Source organism: Bos indicus x Bos taurus, chromosome 13, assembly GCF_003369695.1.
Source record: "Bos indicus x Bos taurus breed Angus x Brahman F1 hybrid chromosome 13, Bos_hybrid_MaternalHap_v2.0, whole genome shotgun sequence".
Taxonomy (NCBI): domain Eukaryota; kingdom Metazoa; phylum Chordata; class Mammalia; order Artiodactyla; family Bovidae; genus Bos; species Bos indicus x Bos taurus.
The window spans coordinates 18,132,366-18,155,626 of NC_040088.1; the positions used below are offsets into that span (position 1 = coordinate 18,132,366).

The 23,261-nt window shown below is 49.6% G+C and overlaps 1 protein-coding gene across 19 annotated transcripts in view; it reads right to left on the reverse strand.

Annotated features, from left to right (window-relative positions):
* The window catches only part of EPB41L1 (erythrocyte membrane protein band 4.1 like 1), a 177,845-nt gene that overhangs the window by 26,389 nt on the left and 128,195 nt on the right, over positions 1-23,261 (reverse strand). For 8 of the 19 annotated variants that reach the window (XM_027558647.1, XM_027558643.1, XM_027558648.1 and 5 more), the window contains 10 exons: positions 22,661-22,736; positions 17,214-17,432; positions 14,918-15,005; positions 14,235-14,387; positions 12,246-12,343; positions 11,605-11,780; positions 10,176-10,324; positions 9,296-9,331; positions 6,691-6,873; positions 3,493-3,597 (listed from right to left, as the gene is read on the reverse strand). In XM_027558647.1, coding sequence (XP_027414448.1) covers positions 3,493-3,597; positions 6,691-6,873; positions 9,296-9,331; positions 10,176-10,324; positions 11,605-11,780; positions 12,246-12,343; positions 14,235-14,387; positions 14,918-15,005; positions 17,214-17,432; positions 22,661-22,736 — 1,283 coding nt within the window. The remainder of the gene's footprint in view (positions 1-3,492; positions 3,598-6,690; positions 6,874-9,295; positions 9,332-10,175; positions 10,325-11,604; positions 11,781-12,245; positions 12,344-14,234; positions 14,388-14,917; positions 15,006-17,213; positions 17,433-22,660; positions 22,737-23,261) is intronic. The other 11 variants (XM_027558658.1, XM_027558654.1, XM_027558652.1 and 8 more) reach the window with 6 other exon arrangements.

Here is a 23,261-nt window from a genome sequence, read left to right on the forward strand (position 1 = left end):
TAGGTTCAGTCTTTGGGTTGGGAAGATCCCCTGGAGGAGGGCATAGCAACCCACTCCACTATTCTTGCCTGGAGACTCCCCATGGACAGAGAAGCCTGGTGGGCTGCAGTCCATGGAGTCACAAAGAGTTGGACATGACTGAGTGACTAAGCACACACATTCTTAGAGAATTCTAATGAAATTCACAGAAAGAATGGAAAAGGACTGACCAGAACACATCAGAGAAGAAAAACATCTAATGATCCAAGCATCATCATCAGTTAGAAGCACTGAGTGTCACAATCAACCATCAATGAGACAGCCTTCTGCCTTCCCTAGAGTTTCTCAAACAACACTTAAGGAGGGAAGGATGGACTTTTAGAATGGTTATAAAAAAAAACAGCAAGAAGGCTGGGAATTCCCTGATGGTCCAGTGGTTAGGACTTAGTGCTTTCACTGCCAGGGGCCTGAGTTTGATCCCTGGTTGGGGAACTAAGATCCTTCAAGCCAAGCAGTGTGACCGAAAAAAAAAAAAAAAAAAAAGCAAGAAGGCCATTGGGATTTTAATCTTGCAACCACACAATACTTTCTTCACATGAAATCTTGATGGCAGTTCAGTATGTAACATGGATCCTGGACTGCCCTGTTGACATTGGAGGTCTGGGCTACCCTACTGCCCCAGAATGCCTCCCTCTTTTGAAACCACTGCTCTGACTCAAGCCCACAGGTGTGGAAACTGAGGCCTGGGGAAAGTAAGCACCATGCTCAAGGTCAAAGAGTGAGCCCGAGATAAAGGCAGGCCTAGAACCCAGTCTCTGACTCCACATCCTACGAAGAGCTCAATGGTAAGATGTGATGAAAATTGCTCCCAACAACAGAAGGGGGCAAGTTTCCATGAGCTTGTGCTCTGATGCGGGTGAGCATTTGGTGAGGAATCTGTCAGATGCCAGAAGATCTGAAGCATTCTGAAGGATCAAGGGAGCATGATCAACCCTCTGACCTCCACTCCCCAGATCCACTTTAGCAAAATCTCCATGACTTTCAGGGAATCAAACCTCATGAAAAGAATCTTGTCAACAGGAAAGAGAGAGACAAGGAATGGGGAGGGTCCAGATAAAGTCTGCATCAGTTTCTGAGATTTTTCTCCAGGTTGTAAAGCTTTCAGGACAACGGCACTTGAACGATCCCAGGGGGAAGAACTTTGAGAGCCTACAAAGCCTCCTTTCTCTTGTATTTGGGAAGCAGGCAGCTTTAGCCGCTCCCATTTCAGTGTGTACTGACATCAACAGCTTGGCAATCAATGATAGCCAAAGATAGTCCATGAGACCCCTTCTGGAGCATTCCTGCCCCAAGTCTAACTGGAAACTAGACCAGTTAGTCCATCCATCCCCTGCCTCCACCTTCTCTAAACTCCACGTGGAGCTTGGGTGTATCAGGGTCTCCAGGCCATGCCTCTGGTTTTCTAGAAACCAGAAGCTTAGGAACTAGGTTGAGTGGGGTGGGAGCTAGCACAGAACAAAAAGGTTCTGCAGGAAGAAAAAGGGAAACACGCCCTTGTATTTAGTTACTATGTGCCAGGCAATGTCAGCCCTATGGAGACAGTATTAAATTTAATCCAAATGCAGACCTGCGAGGCAGGTCCTGTTACCCTTAATTCAGAAGGGGAAACTGAAGCTCCCAGTTTCTAGGAGCTTCTAGGAGCTCCCAGAGGGAAGAGAAAGCTCTGTTTATAACAAGTAAAAATCCTGAAGAGAAAAAAAAGACTGAACAAAAAGAGGAAAGCTTTGGCCTTCTGACCAGATTCACGGGATGGACGATGTCAGAGAAGCCTCCCTAGCTATTCTTTTTCAGTGTCTGCTCAGAGCGCCCCCTGCTGTCAGATGGGGCCACTGCAGCAAGACTGGCCCCGAGACAGAAACAGGGACCTGGGAGCTGGGAGCCAGGGCAGTTACATTCCCACACAAGCCCACAGGAAGAAAATCTCCAGCCAGGATTCTGCTGACTCCAGTCTCTTCAGGGTCCACCTGGAGCTCTGGATCACATTTTGGGCCCTGCTCTTTACAGGAGATGCCCCCACCCCAAGCAGAGGTCCACGACAAGGAACCCTCTAGAAACCAAAGTAGAAGCTGCTGAAGAAAGTGGGAGTTGGGGGTGTAAAAGGGATGCTCAACTCTGAAGGGTCTTCCTGGAGGAGGATGCAGACCAGATCTACAGGTGCCAGGGGGCAGAGCAGCTCACGGGCAGGTGACTCAGAAGGGCAGGTTATAATTCAATATGTAAACTTCCCAAAGGATGACTGAAGACAAAATGGGATACTGTTAAGAATGGCGAGAGCCCCGCCTTGTAGAAGAGGCTGGACAGACAATTTTGGGGATGCCGGTGAAGGATGCATGCTGTGCCTCAAACAAGGGCATTAGTGCTTGGCTCCACTCACATCTCTGTGTTCCAAGACATCACTGCTTCCCTAACCTTGGGATGCTGTTGATTCCTGTCCAACTTCTCTCAAGTGCTCCTGGTTTTGTTTTTATTTTTACATTGAGGAAAATTTCAGAATGGAACTGTGAGTTATGTTTTACCATTTATGTAGCTGACTCATCTCTCTCTTACGGCTCCTGGACACTTCTAGCAGTTACAAAATTTTCCTCTGGGAGTATAGCATACTACATGCCCTCATACACACTCTGCCAACAGAGAAGTGTTGGCTATCAGGGAGAAGGAAGTTTCGCCCAGACGATCAGTTGGTCATCCTTTCCAACCCTGTCTACAAAGTCCCAGTAGAGAGGGACGATGCAACCCCCTGCCCTGGACCTGGAGTCCGTCTGGCTTCCAGGCAGGGGCACAAGAAGTTCTGAGAGCTCTTGGTCTGCTGTCGTCCTGAGCACAGAAGCAATGCCCTCCTAGTTTAGAATGCTTGCCTGAACAACATCCGTACAACCCCAAGGATGCTCTCTGGAGAAAGACACTCACTTCTACCTGCCTGGAGACCCTGATAGACCCAAGCTCCACGTGGAGTTTAGAGAAGGTGGAGGCAGGGGATGGACGGACTAACAAGCCACTGCTAGACTTCACTCAGGCCTCTGAGCAGAGACAAGACCTCAGGGCAAAAGCAGTTAGGTGCCGCGACCCCTGATCCCAAGCCTAGCAGTCAGAGTCTGCCTCCAGGTCACCTGCCTCAGTGGTGCTGGAGAGGTCATTTCTGCCTGCCCTTTTTAAGCCAAAGGTGACTCAGATTTCTGCCTGCCCTTTTTAAGCCAAAGGTGACTCAGACTACTCTGTCTCCCTTGAATGCTTTCAGTCCTGTCCTTCCTGAGAAACCACGGATGAGGGATGGGCTGGCCCTTTATGGATCCCTGGGAGGGGGCACACTCACTTGTCACAGCATGTGGATAACATGGGGTACCCACTGTTCCCACCTGCAGGACAGACCCTGGTCCAACCCCCTCAACCCAGAGAAAGGGCTTTCTTAAGACCATGAAGGTGGTTCTGGGTGGGCAGGGAGGTGGTGACAGTAACCTCAGGTGACGCTGCGAGGCTTTTCTGAGTGAACACTTCCAAGCCTATGGCCGTCCCAGGCTCAGGTGCCAAGTCCTGCTGAGAGGTGTCCAGGGTCCTCTGGGACTGCGGGGGAGGCCCAGGGCCGGAGGAGAGGGAAAGAGGGAGGAAGGGAAGGAGAGACAGAGAGGGAGAGAGAAAAAGCAGGAGAGACACACACACAGAGTCTGTGAATAGCCCAGCTTTGTAAACCCCGCATCCTTAGGTCATGAAGGAGCCATGTGGGGACCGTGGGGTGAGGTGGAAAGGAACTGCCCTTTGGAGCCATTCAGGGGAGGGAGGCCCATGGTCAGCTGCCAGCCAGCACCGGACCTCGGGCCTTTCCCCATCACCTGCCACTCATTCGAGAGTCTGGAGTCCTGTACTGGGACTCTGAGCCAAGTCTTCCCTGGGTGTCTTTGAGGCAATGGTTCAATCCTGCAGTTGGGTTTCAGCCCCTTTTAAAAAATTATCTTTGGAACTTACTCTATAGCACATGGAATTCTGCTCCGTGTTTTGTGGCAGCCTGAATGGGAGGGGAGTTTGGGGGAGAATGGATACATGTATATGTATGGCTGAGTCCCTTCACTGTTCACCTTAAGCTGTCACAACACTGTTAACTGGCTATACTATAATACAAAACAGAAAGCTTTTGTAAAAAAGTTATCTTTGGAACAAAAACCTGGCTTTGGCAGATGGGAACTCTATACTATGGGGTCCCCATTTTGGTTTAAGTTCCTACCACTTTCCCACTGACCCAGAATGGGCCCCAGAGTATATGAGGAGCTACTAGGAGCTCTGAGTGACACCTGCAGATAGACCCAGAAAGCCCACGTCTGGACCAGGGATCCTAGTTACCGTCAGCCAATGGCCCCGTGACCGGCCAGCACTTTCCAGTTTACAAAGTGCTTTTTTATATCCATTAGGGCTTCCCTTGTGGCTTAGCTGGTAAAGAATCCACCTGCAATGTGGGAGACTTGGGTTTGATCCCTGGGTTGGGAAGACCCCTTGAAGAAGGAAAAGGCTACCCACTCCAGTATTCTGGCCTGGAGAATTCCATGGACAGTCCATGGGGTCGCAAAGAGTTGGACACGACTGAGTGACTTTCACTTTATACCCATTATTTCATTCAAACTTCCCAGCAGTGCTGTAGAGTGGCAATTTTGGTGCCCTTTTAGATGGGCTGACTAGGCAATGAGGCTCAGAGAGGTGATGTCACCGGCCCAAGGACACAGTCCAGTCCTGGGCTACAGCTCCTCCCATTTCCCAAATTTCCAAGGGCCTCTAAATGCCAGTGAGAGCTGTAAGCCAGTTAAATTGTCCATCGCTCCGAGGTTAGCTCCTGGACCAGACAAGGCACTATGCTTCTTACAGGGGCGGCGGGGTGGTGAGAGGTAGAAGAGACTCCACCTTCTAATAAGATGCACCTTCTAGCAGTTCCAGCTGTCACCAGCAGGTGGGGCACCCACCTCCTCAGAGGCACCTCTACTCTCCAGAGCCCTGTTCTGGGCTCAGCCTTCCCTTCTCAGCTGGAGTCCGACCCTTTCAGAAGCCTGAGCATCCACTTCTCCGACTTCAGGACTGAACAGAGGCCACCAGGGACAAGAGTCTCTCAGGGAAGTTAGGAGAGGGGCATGTAACCGGATCACTAGATCAGCCCCACAGCCCCATGCAGGGTCTTCAGCGTCCTTGACAGTGCCGGTGGGGACCACAGAAGCCCTCAGAGGGTGAAGACAGGTGCCCTCCTCCATGGCACCAGACTTAAAGGCCTCCAGAGCACCCGTGACTTTGTGAATCACCAACCAGGGGGCTCCTACAGCAGCCTCACTGGATGAGGCCCTCCGTCACCCTTCATGTCAAGGCCACAGGAGTACTGATTCAATCAAAGGCTCGCTTATTAGATCACAGCTGCGTCACCAATTTTCAAAGCATTAAAGGGCAGCACACGCACAACTGACTCTGTCCTGGTCTCCACATGGTTTGGTCTTGCTCCCAGGCAGCTGTGATTTAATAACGAACACAATGGCCTGGGTCACAAGAAAATCAGATTCCGGCTCCTCTTCTAGCAGCTATGACACTGATTAAGTCCAAGGTCTTCCCCTTTCTGATTTTCTGTGCCCTGTGTGTAAGATGACCTTGGACCAAGTAGGTTTCCAGGGTCTTTCCCAAGTTTCAAAAGGATTCTGATTTGAAATTAACTTTCTGTCCCAAGGCTCTCCAGATGAAAGAAGTAACTCACACTGAGTATCTAGGTCCTCTGCCTGTCCCTCCCTGCTTTGTCTCATTGGCTGCTCACAACTGTCCTAGGAACTAGGGACTTTTATTATCTCTACTTAACGGCGGTTCAGAGAGGTTAAGTAGCAAGCCCAGAGTCAGCCAGCTAGCAGGCAGCAGAGCCACTATATAAACCCACTCTAAGTCTAGACCTCAGATGCGTTTGAGATCAGTGAGCAGCAGCACTAGAGAGAAAACACCTGAGTGTCAACAGCGGGGAAAGAGTGCCAAGATGTGGCAGCGCTAAAAATAACGGTTTGGGATTATAAATACAGGAATTCTCAAGAGCCTATTTTTCTCTTTTCCCATTGAAAAAACACCCCGTGCTTTCCACTTTGACAGGCGTGTCAAGTGGGACCTTTTCCTGGAGCATCAGGAACAGCTCTGCCTTTCCTAAAGGACCTGGTCCCCTCTGGTGGGCTCTGAGGATCCTCCCAGGAAGGAACACCGCCCCCACCACCCAGCCGTGTTTTCACCACAGGCATAAAAAGGTGCGGTTACTGGACAGAGCAGCCAGGATTCTTAAAACTTAGGATATGTGTGAGGATTTCCTTGTTTAAATGATGACTCCACGGTTCTACCACCAAATATTCTGATTCAATAGGTCTGATGTGGGGCCCCAGAACCTGCATTTCTAACCAGCACCCCCTTCTCCATTATATTCTGGCTGATGGAAGGGAAATACTCCCAGCTACAGTGAGTCTTTAGAGCATTTCAAGGTGGTCCCTGAGGCCCAAGAGTCCAAGACAGCGTAAATTTGTCTTTCTTGGCTTAACCCGCTGCGCCATTCCCATCACCACCTTATGCAGCAGTGGGGTGTGGAGGAGAGTGATAAGTCAGGACATGGCAACCTTCCCCACCATCTTTATCCAAGGCCCCAGTTGAGGGGCTCAGGGTGAGACCTACCTCATTGACTTTCTCAGGAGTGCCCTTGGGGGAGGGGGAGGCAGGCGAGGAGGGCAGCCGGCGTTCCCGCTCCCAGTCTCGATCCCGGTGGATCAGTTTGCTGTTGGGTTCCTTCAAGGTCCTCTTCAGCTCGTTGATGCTGGCCTGGTGCTTCAGCAAGACGTCCTCTGGCTTGTCTAAGAACTAGGGGTACACGGAGAGGACAGTCAGCTGTCAGAGGAACTGCTCCAAGAGAAGGATGCAAGGCGTGGGTGAAGATGGTGATGGTCCCCATCACCGCCCTCCATCAGCAAAGTGGGTCCCATCCATGGCCCCGCCTTACCCTCACAGCACTCCATAGCCAAGCAGAGCAAGGATGATAAGCCCCAACAGGTGCACAAACCACCCAAGATTAAACAGAAGAGCAAAGAGCACTCAAGATCAGACAGAAGGACAAAAAGCACTCAAGATCAAGAAGAGGAGACGTCTGGCCAAGTACCACCTTTTCTTCTCCCCGGACTGGCTCCTGGCCTCGGAGCACCTAGGTCAACTCAAATCCCACGGGTCTGGGTAAAGTTCCGTTTAGTTTCATAACGTGTGCCTTTCCTCTGGCTACTACTCCAAGCCACAGTGAGGATTCACCAACTCTGTTCACTGGGCTGCTCTGGTCATTCCCTGGATCCTGGTCCCCACTTCTGGCCAAGCCTTGGACCACTGTGTTTAAGTAGGATTCTCAGTCTAGGCCCCTCTTAGCCCAATGTGTGTCACTGCTCAGGCTCTGTAGGGCCCTTCTAAAGCCAGGGACATCCAGGAAAAAGCATCCTGCTTCCACGTCAGGGACTGGGGAGAGATGACGTTCGGCATTCTCTGCTGTGAGCCACTACCTTCCCCGACCACCCAGGATCTTCCAGATACCTTGTGGGCACCCACTCCTCAAGAGCAGACCAGGGTGAGACACAGCCAGATGGAGAAACTGGGGCTCCGTGAGGTGCTCAGGAAGACTACCGTTAGAGACCAGGAAGAAGGGAGGTAAGTCCCAAGGCTGGGCACAGGAACCAAGCCTGGTATAGCTGGAGTCAGAGGTGTGTCCTTATTAAACTGTCAGGTCAGAGCTCTGGCCAGTACAGCATGAGGTAGTAATCTGCCCTGAGTTCAAGCAAGGACCAGCCTTTGCAGAGAAGCCGGAAGTGGTCTGCCCACTTCTGGAGGCAGGGCAGGTGGGCTGGAAGCCCATGGACCCTTATCTGCAAAGCTGTTTGAGGATTCAGGACAAGAAACAGACAATCTAAGCTCATGATAAAGTCGTATCAGCAGTTCTGGAACTGCCTGGGAGGCAAGCTCGCCCTTGACAAGGCTAGACGCTTCCCCTGGGCTTATGTCTGACATCCAAGGATCCACCAGGACTGACTCTGAAGTCACTTCAGGAAAGAAACCAGTGCCACGGAGGCTCTGCTTCCCCTCCAGACATCTGTCTGTACCTCCTGTACCCCTTCCTGAGCAAAGCTGCCCCAGGACGACATCTGTCTGAGCAATCAAATCTGAGAGAGCGTGCACAGGATGGTGGGCTTGGGCCACCATGAACCCAAGACATGGCTGGTGACCTTCCATCCAGAAGCGGCAGCCCTGGCCCTATGGGCATGTGGTGCTCCCCCAGGCTGGAGGGAGCGGTGGATCCCCGAAGGCTAAGGGCCTGGGGAAACCTAATCTGAATGCCCTGTTGTGCAGACAGAGGGCTGGGGCCTGAGACAACTTTCCCGAGACCCTCAAAGAATCAGTGGCAGAACTGGGGCTGAAACCCAGATCTCAGGACCCCAGAAGCCAGACCCTTCTGATGCCCCAGCCTCTGATCTTTCCCTCAGCAGCCCAAGCATAGACCCACTTCTCTGGCAGTTAAGTTTCAAAGGAAGAGTTGGAGACTATGTGAAAGAAAGGAGGTATGGTTAACACAGGAGGAATAAGTTGAGAGAATCAAAAAATAGGAGGAAGAAGAGAAGGGGAGGGGGAGGGGGAGGGGGAGCGGGGAGCTTTCCTGGTGGAGCTGGAGCAGGGGCGGTCCCACCAGGGTGGTGGGAGGCGCGCCAGGGGTCTGAGAAGACAGATGTGCTCTGAGGCTCCACCCCCCATACCCCACCACCCACATCCGGTTGTCAATAGATACAAAAAGCAGTTTGGGGTGGGATGCAGCAGACACAGATGAGGTAGAGGCATGACGAGACAGTGGTGGACGAAGGGGAGTCTAAGGAAGGGTTTGGGACAGGGGTTGAGGGAAATGGGGGTGGAGATGAGCTCAGTAAAATCATGGAATCATGGATCACAAGAATCGGGGTGGCGACACAGTGGGGATGATCAGCAAGTGGGAAGCAAGCATGGGGTAGAGAGGCAGAGCATGAAGCTGGGGGAGGGAGGGATAGGGAGAGCGGGGAGCATGGCTGGTTGTTGAGGGGAGGGAGTCTATCCATGAGCTTAAGACAGGGAGGGAGTGATGGCGGGTGGCCTTGGGTGATGGAGAGAGATGGCTGGGAGTGGAGAAGAAGCTGAGATATGAGCCGGGATATGAGCCTGGGATGGACGGTGGTGACAAACGATGAATGGCTGGGTGGGTGGGGACAGGCACCCCTCGCAGTACCTCCTGTTTGTGTCTCGGCGTGGTTTCCTGCTCCGGCTAGCGGGACATGGGAGGAGGAAAGGAACCAGCAGGATCAGTAGAGCAAATGGATTAGAGACAACCGTTACCGCCCTGGTCTAGCAGGTAGCCCGGAGCACTGTGGGATGCTGGCTGGGCCGCCAGCAGGGCAGTGAGGTCGTCAGAAGGTGCGGGAAGCAGGGAGCCCAAGAAGGCCAAGAAGGGGTGGGAGGACCACAGGCAAAGCGGGCAGTTGCACTCAGCCGATGGGACGTAGGGGTTCTGGAAAGTCACGCTTCTTGCAGGCAGTGTGTTCAGGGGCCTGTGTTCCCGAGGTGCGTGATAGAAACACACTACACCCGTGTGTGCACGTGCCTGTGTGCGCACGCAGGCTGTCTGCACGTCTGGGTGCATAACCCTATGGGTGAGAGGGGTATACAACTATGAGTGAACGCGTGTGAGTCTGAGGCCATGTTGGTGGGAGACGGGGGTGGCAGCAGGAGGTGTCACACTTGAACCTCACCCCATGGTCTGCAGGGACACCCCATCATGGGTGGAAGAAGGCTGTGCAGACCCAGATCAGAGGCAAAGGGGCAAATCAGGAGTGAGCAAGAGGAGGCCAGAGTCCACCAGGGGGCAGAGTGCCCCTCCGGGACAGCAGGGCCAAAGGAGGGGAAGGGTACAGGGTGGGCAGCATGCCCCACCCCACCTGGCAATTCCAGGTACGGAGCATGGCCCAAGGGCAAGGCCCTGTCCATGGTGCACCGCACAGCAGGCTGCTTGGCCACAGCGGGGGGTGCCTGAAGGTCAAGGCTGAGCCTAGACCCAGGATCAGCCTCTTGACCCCCCCAGGTCAGAGGAAACAAGAAAGCCAGCCTCGTACCTTTAGCTCCTTGATCTTGGTGGGGGTCTTGATCTCTCCCTCCTCAGCCTCGGACCGCCGCCCTCCAGACTCGCCATCCTCCTCCCGCTTGTCGCCGTCTGGTCCTGCATCGTGGTTCTCACTGACGGAGGCTGGGCGAGAGAACTCTGCTGAAGTGGGCAGAGATGGCCGGGCAGCTGTGTGAGTCATCTCCTGAGTCATCTCCCAGGCGCAGGGACTGGGAGCCAGCCCACCACCTGCCCAGCCACGCCTGGAGTAGAGCAGACACTCAAACAGCCCCAGCACCCTGGGGATAAGGAGCCAGTGCCCCAAGGAGTGAGTGGGCTTTCCCAGGTCACGTGGATGGTGACTGAGTTGCCTCCAGCCCCAGCTCCTTTCCTGACTCTATAGCACTAGAGCCTGGCTTCAAATCTCAACTCCATCTCTTCTTGGCTGTGTGACCTTGGGTAAATTACACAACCTCTCTGGGCCTCAGTTGCTTCATCCACAAACAGTAGCTAATTCTGACAACTGAGAGGAGGAACAAATAAACTGATGTGTCTAAGAGAAGTGGCTAGCACTGAGTGAGCTAATTCGATCAGTGTTGGCTCACGAATGTTATTGTTTTGGGGGACTTCCCTGGTTTAGGCTCTGTGCTTCCAATGCAGGGGAGCTCAGATCTGCTTAACTCCCAAAGCCCCATGGGGCTCCTGAATCTCTCCTAAAAACTTGTGTGTATATCCTGGACAGTCCTGGGCCCTAAGGGGTGTTGATTTAGTAGGATCAGATCAAGGTCTAAGACTCCTCAAGTTCACAAGCTCACAGCTGGTTCTGGGGCTACATTTTGAGAAACCCTGGTCTGCTTCATACAAGGGCAACTGAGCTGCCTCCAGCCCCAGGTCCTTTCCCGATTCCACAGCTTTAGAACCTGGGTTCAAATCACAAATCCATCTCTTGTTGGCTGTGTGACCTTGAATAAATTACACAACCTCTCTGGGCCTCAGTACGGGCAATTCTCATTGATAGTAAGGGCCCTTATCAACTCAACAGAAATGGGGGCAGTGGAAAGTGCCCTGTGTTTAGATGTCCAGAGCCCAGTGGAACCAAAAAAATGATTGGGAATAACTCTGCCTCCGGTAGGACATCACCAGCTCCTCAGTGCAGTTACAATAAACCATTCCAGTATGGTGACAAGCTGTGAACAGCTCAGCTTCTTAGGAAGGGGGCCCAGAAAACCATACGGTGAACCAGGGACCCCAAAAGGCCACAGCTCAGGGAAGTTGTGGGAAGCCCAGAGAGCTGGCAGTGTCACATTCCAGCAGGAGAGGAACCCAGAGGCTGAACTAACCCACTGATGCAGGAGTGTTCCTGGGCCTCCAGGCCTGGTGCAAATCAAGTGTGATGTACCCTCCACACACCCCTCTCCCCCAACCTCCAGGGCGGGGCATACCTCCATCAAGGCTGCGGGACATGGTGTACCGTTTGCTAGAGGAACGTTCAAAAAAGGGCGCGGGCCGGTCGATGAGGGCGCTGGCCTGGCGCGTCTGTGCCTGGGTCCTCCCGCTATACCGGAACTTGGAGCCCATAACCAGGAAGCCTTTGGGTGGGGGCTCAGGGGACACGAGCCTGCAGGGGAGGGATGGAGGGGTGGAGGTAAGGAGGGAGGACCAGACCTGCAATGCCAAACCCAAGGCTGGACCACAGCTGGCCTTCCATCCCGCTGTCCCACCAGCTACGACAACTCTTATTGTTCAAATGCTCAGTCATGTCTGACTCTGTGACCCCATGGAAAGCAGCACACCAGGCTTCCCTATCCTTCCCCATCTCCAGAGTTTGTTCAAAGTCATGTCCACTGAGTTGATGATACCATCCAACCGTCTCATCCTCTGGCGCCCCCTTCTCCTCCTACAACTCTAAGTGGTCCAGAAGGGGAGAGGCTTGGGGAAAGAGGAGGAGGAGGAGGAGGAGGAGGAGGGTTTTCCTAGAGTCCCTCCTGGCTCCTTCTATGGACAGGACACAGACACTACCCACATCCACTCACACGGCCTCTAACTCAGCCCCAGTACCCACCCCGCCCAGGCGCAGGCTCACCGGAAGAACGTGTGGTGCTCGATGCAGACCTTCCACAGTCTCTTGGCTGACCGGTGATTCGGGAGCTTAAAGCCAATCGTGCTCTCAAACTGCTCGTACTGCAAAACCAGGGAGGGCAGGTCAGAAGGAGGGCCTGGGCCCATTTCCGCCACCAGTCCAGGCTTTCTGCACCTCTTCTCAGGCCTGTGTGACTCTGGCCTGCTTATTTATTTATACAAATATATATATAAACTATATATATATATATCTCATTTATTCATTCATTTAATCAATCAGGTGGGTTAAGCCCTTACTCTGTGACAGGTCCAGGGCTAAGCAGCAGAGACACCATGGTGACCAAACAGAAGATTCTCAGGGGTTGGGGGAGGGTAGGGGGATCGATAATAAGTGAGTACACAAGCTCATCTCAGACACTGACAAGGGCACAAAGGAAACGGACAGAGATGTGTGATGTGACAGAATGTCTGAGCAGGCCCGGGGGTCGGGTGCTACTTTAGAAGGGGTGATCAGGGACCTCCCTGATGGTCCAGTGGCTAAGACTCTGTGTTCCGCATGCAGGGGGCCCGGGTTTGATCCCTAGTCAGGGAACTAGATCCCACATGTGGTAATTAAAAGACTCCACATGTTGCTATGCAGAACGAAGATCCCACGTGCCACAGCTAAGACCCGGTGCAGCCAAATCAATACATAAATAGAAAGAAAGAAAGGGTTATCAGGGAACACTTTCTACACAGGGGATCTTGGAGCAGAGAGCTGGAGGATGGGAAAGGAGCCAAAGCTCTGTGAGAAGGAGGGGCGGAGGACTTCAGGAAGCGGGAACATCGATGCAAAAGGCTCAGACAGGTGAGAGTTTGCTTACTTAAAATAGAAGCCCCAAGCGGCTGGAGTGCCATTGGCGTGGGGTGGCAGGGCAGAGACATGTGCGAGAGGCAGGTGGGCAGAAGAGTTAGGACTTGAGTCCAAGCACCAAAGAGAGCCCTTGAAAGGTTCAAGTGAGGAGTGGGAGTGGGGTGGGTTTGGCCTGATCTGCTGGAAGGGACTCTTAAGCAGCTGTGAGGGAAAAGGCCTACCATGACCATGGAGGCTGGGGGACCAGTGGGAAGGACAGGGGAAGCGTGGAGGGGAAAGATGGTGGCCAGGGCAGTGGACAGGGGGCCAGAGGCAGAAGGGCTCGCCCTAATTCTAGAGTTAGAACAAAGTGGAGTTTGTGATGCATGGGATGTGGAGGGTGGAAGTATTCAAGTTTGCATGTGTGTGTGTACCTTCATATGTGTACACACTCGAGTACCCGTGTAAGCAAAACACGGGAACATGGACATGGTGCTGCTGTTACCTTAGTTGCTCAGTTATGTCTGACTCTCTGAGACCCTCTATGGACTGTAGCCCCACCAGGCTCCTCTGTCCATGGAATTTCCCAGGTAAGAATACTGGAGTGGGTTGCCATTTCCTTCTCCAGGGGATCTTCCCGACGCAGGGATTGAACCCGCATCTCCTGCATTGGCAGGTGAGGTTTTAACCACTGAGCCACTAGGGAAGCCCAGATATGGGCATACATTCATTGATCTGTGTAAGATCAATATACTTAGGTGGTTATCTTTTTATTAAGTATATGTGGTTATCTTTTTATTAGTAACTTTTGCCGCACATGGCACATGGGATCTTATTTCTTTGACTAGGGATTGAACCCACGGCCCTTGCATTGAAGTGCATTGTTTTAACCACTGGACCACCAGGGAAGTCTCTATGTGGCTGTCTTTATAGGTACACTGCTGTGTGTGTGTGTGTGTGTGTGTGTGTGTGTGTGTATGCGCGTGCACATGCAGGCACACACCGAAAGTGCAATGTCTATGTAGAGAGCCCTAGCAAAAGAGGGCCCTCTCCTCACCTAGCACCTCCATCTATGCATCCCAGGTCAGAAAAGTCCCAGGTCTAGCTGCCAGGGTCCCATAGTTGATCCCACGGAAGAAGGGGTTCCCTAGGCAGGCTCACCTCCCCAGGCCGGATCTTGATGTAGAAGTTACTCCTCTTGTAGGAGATCTTGAGAATTTTGGGCCAGGCAAAGCGGTTGATCCTCAGCCGGTCCCGGTAGATGAGCAGGCCGTTGGCACAGACTCCTAACATGATGTCAATGCCCTCCGAGTCCTGTGTGAGAAGGGGCCGTGCAAGGTCAGGACTGGGGTCCAAGCCTGAGGACAGCCTGCCACCCACCCCACAACCCCTCTCTGGGCTCTGCCTGTAACGAGCCCTCAGGAGCAGGGTTTGAGCATCCATGGGGAGTTGCCCCGATGTATCCCTCACAGAGCCATCAGTTCATTCACTCTGTCATTGATTCACCCACTCACTTGTTCGATCATTTTCCACCAGTCACTCAATCATTCATTCACCCAGCAAACATTTAGTGGTACCTAGGCATACTAAGTCATATGCTATGTGCTCAGGATACAGAAATGAGTTCAGACCCATGTCTTTCCCTCATGAAGCTCTCAATCTGGTGGCAGCACAGACAGGTTCATAAATAATAAGAAAAATCATAAGGGTCATGGGGAAGTAAAGGGTTATGGAGCGTCAAGGAATGAGAAATGAGAAGACTGGCACACCAAGCCCTCCGGAAGGCCCTGGTAGTCCCTCGGGGGGCACTCCCAGACTGGGGGAATCCCAGCCCCCAGCAGTACCTTGGCATGGTGCAGGTCTACTCCATACATAGAGAGCTTCTTGGCATTCTCTAGGAAGTGGATTTCTGCTTCTCCTGGGGTCATGCCCCTAAGGGAAAGAAAGTGATCAGTGATGGCCATAGGAAAGGCCTGGGCCCGAGTCCTGCCAACTGAAGGTGGCTATGATCAGAACCTGGGATTCCAGGAAGCAAAGCTTCCGGAGCACAGTGCAGCTGGGCCTTCCCGGTCCCTCCCCTCTGCTCTCAGTGCCGAATGGTGTGCCCCTAGCCCCCTGCTTCAGCCCACTGAACTCTCATCTCCTGCCAAAGCTCAGGGCCAGTCCTATTTCCTCCAGGAAGCGTTCAAGGGCTCAGCCAGGAGTCTAGAGTTTTGCCTCATTCTGCCATTGGGTTAAGCGTGAACCATAAATTCTGTTTCTTCACGACAATGAAACCCGTGTGACTGACACTGCTTATTATAATCACCCAGGGGCTCCTGAATTATTACCCACATCAGCTATTTTTCCCAGAATTTTGTATCAGAAACCATTTAATCTCCCCTGAAGAACAGGTGCACATTCTCCTTTCTGAAAAGAAGAGTTATGTAATTCACCACGCTCCTTCTTTGCTTTAGCTGCCAGGAAACTGCACGCTCTGCAGTTAGCCACGGCTAATATCTGTTGAGTACTATGTGCTGGTTACTGTTAACATGTTAACTTAACATGTATTAACTCATGTGGATCCTCATAGCAAGCCCACAAGGTAGATATCACTATTCTCATTTGATAGATGAGGAAACTGTGGCATAGACAGCTTGAATAACTTGCCTAAGGGCCTACAGTTATTAAGTATCAAAGTCAGAATCTGAATCCAGACAATGTGGCTTCATGTTTGTATTCCCAACCACTTTGCTTCCATCTGTCTTATATCCTCAGTTTCCTGTGTTCTGTCTACCCTGGGGAGCTGCTGCATGGATGCCTAGACACTAGAGGTCAGTCTGCTTTAAGTCAAAAGAGCTGTTAAAGCTGAAGTGCTGGGAACTTCCCGCTGGTCCAGTGGCTAAGGCTCCATGCTCCCAAGGCAGGGGGCCCGAGTTCAATCCCTGGTCGGAAACTAGATCTCACATGTCTCAACTAAGGGGCTTCCTGGGTGGTGCTAGTGGTAGAGAACCTGCTTGCCAACACAGGAGACATAAAAGACGCTGGTTGGATCCCTGGGTGGGAAAGATCCCCTGGAGGAGGGCATGGCAACCCACTCCGTATCCTTGTCCGGAAAATCTCATGGACAGGGGAGCCTGGCGGGCTGTCCATGGGGTTGCAAAGAGTCAGACATGACTGAGTGACTAACACTTTCGTATCTTTATTACACTCGGTTCCCCTAATAAGCCTGGACTTGGAGTTCAAAGTGCTTCCAGCTTAAAAGGACCATTTAATTCCATGGAACCCTCAGGGAGAGGATATCACCCTCATGGCAGGGATTTGGAAATGGGGGGTACATTTCCATTATTACAAAGACTGAGGGGGTCTTATGGGCATTTAGGGCCTGGGGTCCAGGGGCCCCAAACATCTCACACAGTGAATTCTCCTACTCTAATACCAGCAGTTGAGAAACACTGATAATCTATGTCCTTACAAATACAGGTGGGAAAAAAAAATTTTTTTAATACAGGTGGGAAATGGGGCAGATAGGTTAATTAGCCAGCCCACCATCACCCAACTAGTTAACTACCTTCTAACTCCTGGAGCAAGGTGTCTTCCACTGCACAATCAATGACTCAACCCCTCAAATCACAGAGCAACAATTACACGCAGTGAGTCTCTAATACATGCCATTTAGCACCCCTAGGACCCTATAACATAGATTTTATTAGTGCCCACTGAATAGATGAGGAAACTGAAGCATGGGGAAGTGAAACAACCAGCCCAAGATGCCCTAGTTAGAAAGTGGCAGAGCCAAAAGGTGAACCTGATTGTCTGGCTTTAGAATGTAAACTTGACTTTTATGCTAAGATGGAGACATTAGGACACTTACCCAGGGACACATAATAGTTATTACTGTGTCATCTCCAATTGGCCGATCAAGAGACCGATTCTCAGAGGCAAAGGCCAGGGAATTATCGCACCCATGCAGAAGTCATTTAAGGTCACATAGTGAGTTGCCATCATTCCCCTCTGATGAGATAATCTGCTCTCAGACACACTTCACGTTAGTGGCAGAACCAGGTGGGATTCTTACAGCACAGCCTCTAGGGTCTAGCCAGGAAGGTTCTGGCCAACGGGCCGAGGAGCCAGGGGAGGCCTGGGTGGAGGTCCTCTCACCTGTATGTCTTGTGCAGCTCCATGATCCTTTCTTCCAGCTCCCGAGTCTGGTTCGGGGCGAAGCGGAGCTCACTGACATAGTTGCCCACGTGCTCCTCGGCATCGTAGTCGCCCAGCTCAGCCTGCACGGCGTAGGAGCCCAGCAGGGCGTGCGTGACGAAGGAGCAGGGCAGGCGGCCTGTGATGATGTCTGCCCGCAGCTGCAGGCATAGGTAGTATCTGGAGATAGGGGAGAGCGGGCATGGGCACGGGGGGGCCCACTCCCTCCCAAGACGCCCCCAACCACAGCTTCCTATGGATCCATCAGCTCCAAACTAATCGATGCTCAGCACAGAGAGGAATATTCCCAGACATGCCATGTGTTATACTGGCAGGTCATGTGTTAATACTCTGGGTGTATCTTAGAAGATGGTTATGTAACATTTCATGAAATGTTAAGCATTTTTGTTCATTTCTAAGTTTGATGGATTTTTCCTACTATGGGAACATTTTCAATTTTGAACTCATTTTCAAGCTAAATTAGGACTGCTTTAGCCATTTTTTAAAAATGTGATGTATTTTGAATTATATAATTAATATACACTTATGGTGGGAAAAAATGTAAACTTTAGAGGTAATTCTAAATTTCCTCTTTATATTCATCCTCAGTCCTAATCCCCTCCCCCAGAGGTTACTCCTGTTATCCCTGTGGTGTTTAGACCTTTTTCCTTCATGGACGTCTAGAAATGTATGTAATTTTCACATGATCATCTTCTTAAATTCAGAAAAAGCATTTGATAAAGTTCAACATCCATTCATAGTAAAAAAAATCCTAAGAAAGTGGGTATAGAGGGAACATATCTCAACATAATAAAGGTTATTTATGACAAACCCACAGCCAATATGATATTCAATGCTGAAAAGCTGAAAGCCTTCCCACTAAAATCTGGAACAAGCACAGATGCCCACCTCACCAATTCTATTCAACATAATATTGAATAGAAGTTCTAACCACAGCAATCAGATAAGAAAAAGAAATAAAATGTATCCAAATTGGTAGGGAAAAGATAAAACTGCCATTATATGCAGACAACATGATACCATATATAGAAAATCCTAAAGACTCCTCATAAAAACTACTAAAACTGATAAATGAATTCAGCAAGGTAGCAAAATACAAGATTAACATACAGAAATTGGTTGCATTTCTTTACACTTTAACAATGAAATATCAGAAAAGGAATGTAAAAAACCAAATCCCCTTTAGAATCTGCATCCAAAAAAAAAAAAAAAAACCAACAAGAATAAACGTGGTCAGGGAGGTAAAAGGCTTATATGTTGAAACTATAAAACATTAATAAAAGAAATCAGAGATGATTCAAAGAAATGGAAAGACATCTCATACTCACAATTAGAAGAATGAACGTTGTTAAAATGGCCATACTAGCCAAACCAATCTAAATATTTAATTCAATTCCTATCAAATTACCTGTGACATTTTTCACAGAACTAGAATAAATAATCCTATAATCTGCAAGATCCAGAATTGCCAAATCCTGAGGAAAAGAACAAAGCAGGAGGTATAACCCTCTCTAGACTTCAGACAATACACAAAGCTACAGTAATCAAAACAGCATGATATTGGCACAGAAAAAGACATATGGATCAACAGAACAGACTAGAGAGCCCAGAAATAAACCCACATACCTATATGGTCAATTAATCTTTGACAAAGGAGGCAAGAAAATACAATGGGAAAAAGACAGTCTCTTCAGCAAGTGGTGTTGGGAAAGCTGGAGAGCCACATGCAAATCAATGAAATTGGAACATGCCCTCACAACATACACAAAAATAAACTCAAAATGGCTTAAAGACTTAAATATAAGAAATGACACTGTAAAATTCCTAGAAAAGAACATAGGCAAGACATTCTCAGACATAAATCATACCAATGTTTTCCTAGGTCAATCTCCCATGGCAATAGAAAAACAAAACTAAACAAATGGGACCTAATCAAGTTTATAAGCTTTTGCACAGCAAAGGAAACCATCAACAAAACAAAAAGACAATCTATGGACTGGGAGAAAATATTTGCAAATGATGCCACCAACAGGGGCTTAATCTCCAAAATATACGAACAGCTCATATAACCTAGTTAAAAAAAAAAAAACCAATCAAAACATGTGCAGAAGACCTAAATAGACATTTCTCCAAAGAAGACATATAGATGGCCAATAGGCACATGAAAAGATGCTCATCGTCACTAAATATTAGGGAAATGCAAATCAAAACTACAATGAGGTACCACCTCACACTAGTCAGAAGGACCATCATTAAAAAGTCTACAAATAACAAATACTAGAGAGGGTGTGAAGAAAAGGGAACCCTCCTAGACTGCTGTTGGGAAAGTGAATTGGTGCAGCCACTATGGAAAACAGTATGGTGCTTCCTCTAAAAATTAAAAATAGAGTTGCCATATGATCTAGCAATCCCACTTCAGGGCATATATTCAGAAAAAATATAATTCCAAAAGACGCATGCACGCCTATGTTCATAGCAGCACTACTCACAGTAGCCAAGACATGGAAACAACCTAAATACCCACCAACAGATGAGTGGATGAAGAAGATGTGGTGTATTGGGCTGGCCAAAACGTTCATTTGGGTTTTTCCACAGGACATTACAGAAAAGCCCAAATGAACTTTTTGGCCAACCAAATACAGTGGAATACTACTCAGCCATAAAAAAGAATGAAATAATGCTATTTGCAGCAACATGGATGGATCTAGAGAGTATCGTACTAAGTAAAGTAAGTCAGAAAGAGAAAGACATACCACATGATAACACTTCTATGTGGAATCTAAACTATGGCGCAAATGAACTTATCTGCAAAACAGAAAGAGACTCAGACACAGAGAACAGACTTGGTTGCCAAAGGGGAGGGGTGGTACCGGAGGAACGGAGTGGGAGCTGCAGATTCGCGGGTGCCAACTATGATTAATACACACCGAATAGAAAGACAACAAGGTCCTACTGGATAGCATGGGGAACTATTACCTGTAATAAACCGTAGTGGAAAAGAACACGTAAAAGAAAATACATGTGTGTGTGTGTGCATATAACTGAATTACTTTGCTGTACAGCAAAAATTAACACAACATTGTAAAGAAACTATAGTTCAATAAAATAAAGTTTTAAAAAATGCACATGGTAAAAAAAAATGCACGTGGTTTCGATTAATGGGGAGGTTTTAGCAGGTAAATCTAGCAAATGCAACATCTGACTGTGCAGCTCACTTGCTTCTCACACTCAGCTGGGTGCCTTAGAGCCCTTCCCATGTCAGCACGTGCGACTTGATTTTATTCATTTTCACTTCTGTACCATAATCCACCGTCCGGAAAAACCTGTTTGCCGATGTAGTCTCAGAACTTTTTAATTTGGCTACAGCTCTAAGTAAATTGTCAAAAACCAAATTGGCCCAGAAGAAACATTTCCAACCACTTTTATAACTTTCAAGACTTTTTATAACTTTCATGCACACTTGGATGATTTTACCATTTTTAGAACGATTTCAAACACATTTTTTTTATTGCTTTTTAAGTTACTGTGTATTTTTTTTAATGTTCCAGTTCATTCTCAGCCTGCAGTACCTCCCTGACCACTTTGCCATGTCTCACCATTTTTTTTTTTTTTTTCAATTACTCGTATCTTTTAAGTGGCTTTTATTTTTAAGTAGTTTGTACTGCTCCGTGACATTATCTTGCAGTCAGAGCTCTGGTAAAAAGTACATGCAGCCTCAGTGTATGCTCAGAGGCAAGGCTGCGGTTCAGAATCAGCAGCAGCTCAAACATCACAGGCACCGAGGGTGGGCTTATGAACATTTCATTCAAAAGTCTCCAAATTCAGAAATCATTGCCAAGTACACAGACTTGTCTTTCATCCCAGTCACTTTGTCATTTTGACCAGTTTATTTGGGGTTTAAATATTTTTTGCTAAACAGCTGCCACAGGGACTTCGTTGGTGGTCCGCTGGTTTCCACTGCAGGGGGTACAGGTTTGATCCCTGGTTGGGGAACTAAGATTCTGCACGCCACACAGTGCGCTGGCCAAGAAATAAACACCTAAATAGTTGCTACTACCAACCCCATTCCCTGAGGCCATCCATACTGGGCAGGGCTAACTTCTTTCCTGGTGTCCCAATGTCCAGGAACAAAGAGGGGAGGCACCAGCGGGCAAGACCAGGAAGGGTGGGGGTTGTCTTGGTCTAAAGCTCTCAGCCCTTTCAGGAATGAAGTTTAGACCCTGCTGCTGCCACCCTGGCCCCAAGCTGACCTCAGGAATTAGAGCAGGGCTAATGAGGCCAAGGCCTCAGATTTGATCTATTTCAGGAACATCTGTTTTATCTCCCAAGACCAGAGTCAGTATCTTGACCTTGGCTGATTGCTTGGCAAGTGGCAGAGATTAGAGAGGGACCCAGTGGGAGACAGGGACTGGCTTAGTAGCTCCAAACCTCATTTGTGGTAGGCGTGACACAGCCCCAGGATATCAAGAAGTAAGGCTATCTCTTTGGAAGAGGCTTAGATAAAGAGTTGGAGGAGGAAATGGCAACTCACTCCAGTATTCTTGCCTGGAGAATTCCATGGAGAGGAGCTTGGCAGGCTACAGTCCATGGGGTCGCAAAGAGTGGGACATGACTGAAGCAACTAACGCACTTAGATAAAGAGAAAGTGCTCTCCCTGTTTTGGGTTCCAGAGGCAGGCTGAGCCCCATAAGGGATGCTTCACACCCTCTTCTAATCCTCAAGCCTTCTTATCTACTGGCCCTGAGGCACAAGGCCTGCATCCACAATCCAAATTCACTCCAGCAGCCTGGGCTTGCCTCCCTGGGGATGTCACACGCCCCATTTGACTCCCATACTTCAGAGTCAAACACAGAGTAACACACAGGACCAAACTCCCACTTTCAAAGGCATCTGTGTTCTAATCCCTCCTTATCCCCCTAGTCAAAACCGGGTGGTCCACCCAGCCCATCAGCCTTCAGATGTGTCTGGCTTATCCTACCCAGAGATGGCCCACACCATATGCTTTGAAAGTTTCAATGAGTCACCAGCATTTTAAAATTGTGGCTTTTACTCTCAAATCTAGCTTTCCTCCAACAATAGGGCCCGATGCCCATGTGATTGCCGAGGGGAATAGGGACCGTTTTAGGTGGGCTCTGTCCTCTTGAACTCCCACTGAGCCCCTCTGCACCCTGTGACACCTCCCCCTCCGAAGTCAAGGATTCACTGCATAGACCACTGTGCTTGCATCACTCTCTCTTGCACTGAGTCGGAGTCCCTTGTTGATGCTGTCTGCATGGCCTCAGTGGGCATCTGGGTTTGCACTCCGCACTGTGTACCCATATTCCATCTCGTGTCTCCCAGGGCCCTGTGTCCATCCCCCTCCAACACCGCCCCTCCCCAGCCCTCACCTTGTGATGTCTTCTGTCAGCTGGGCAGGGTCAGGAGGGTAGAACTTGACTGTGAAGGCAAAATTCCAGGGGCTGCCTGAGAGGAGCAGGTGGGAGAAAAGATCAGAGAGGCCCCATCTTCCCAGTGGGTGGCCCAGATGTACCATCTCATGGGCAATTTTTCAAAGTTTTCCCATAACTGCAATCTTAGGACAAACTCATAAGAAAACCTAGAACATTATTCCCACTTGACAGACAAGAAGACTGAGGCCCAGATTAAAAGACTTGTGAACTAGCAGTGGGAAGGAAGGGAGAAAGAAAACCAATGGTACATGCTAGACATGCTGTTAAATACTTTACAAACATCACTTCATTAAACCTCACAACAGCCCAGTAAACAAGTCCTATGGTCACCCCCATTTTGTAAATGAGGATGGTGCGGCCCAGGTAGCAAAACGGCCAGCCCAAGGTCACCAGCTTGGAAGTGCCAATGCTAAGGTTCAGACCCACCCTGGCCACCTGGCTCCAGAGCCCACTCTCCTCTACACCAAAGTCTGTGCCCAGGACACTCGTGGGAAGATAGCTAGTCTAGAAAGTACCACATTAAACAGGTTTCCTGACT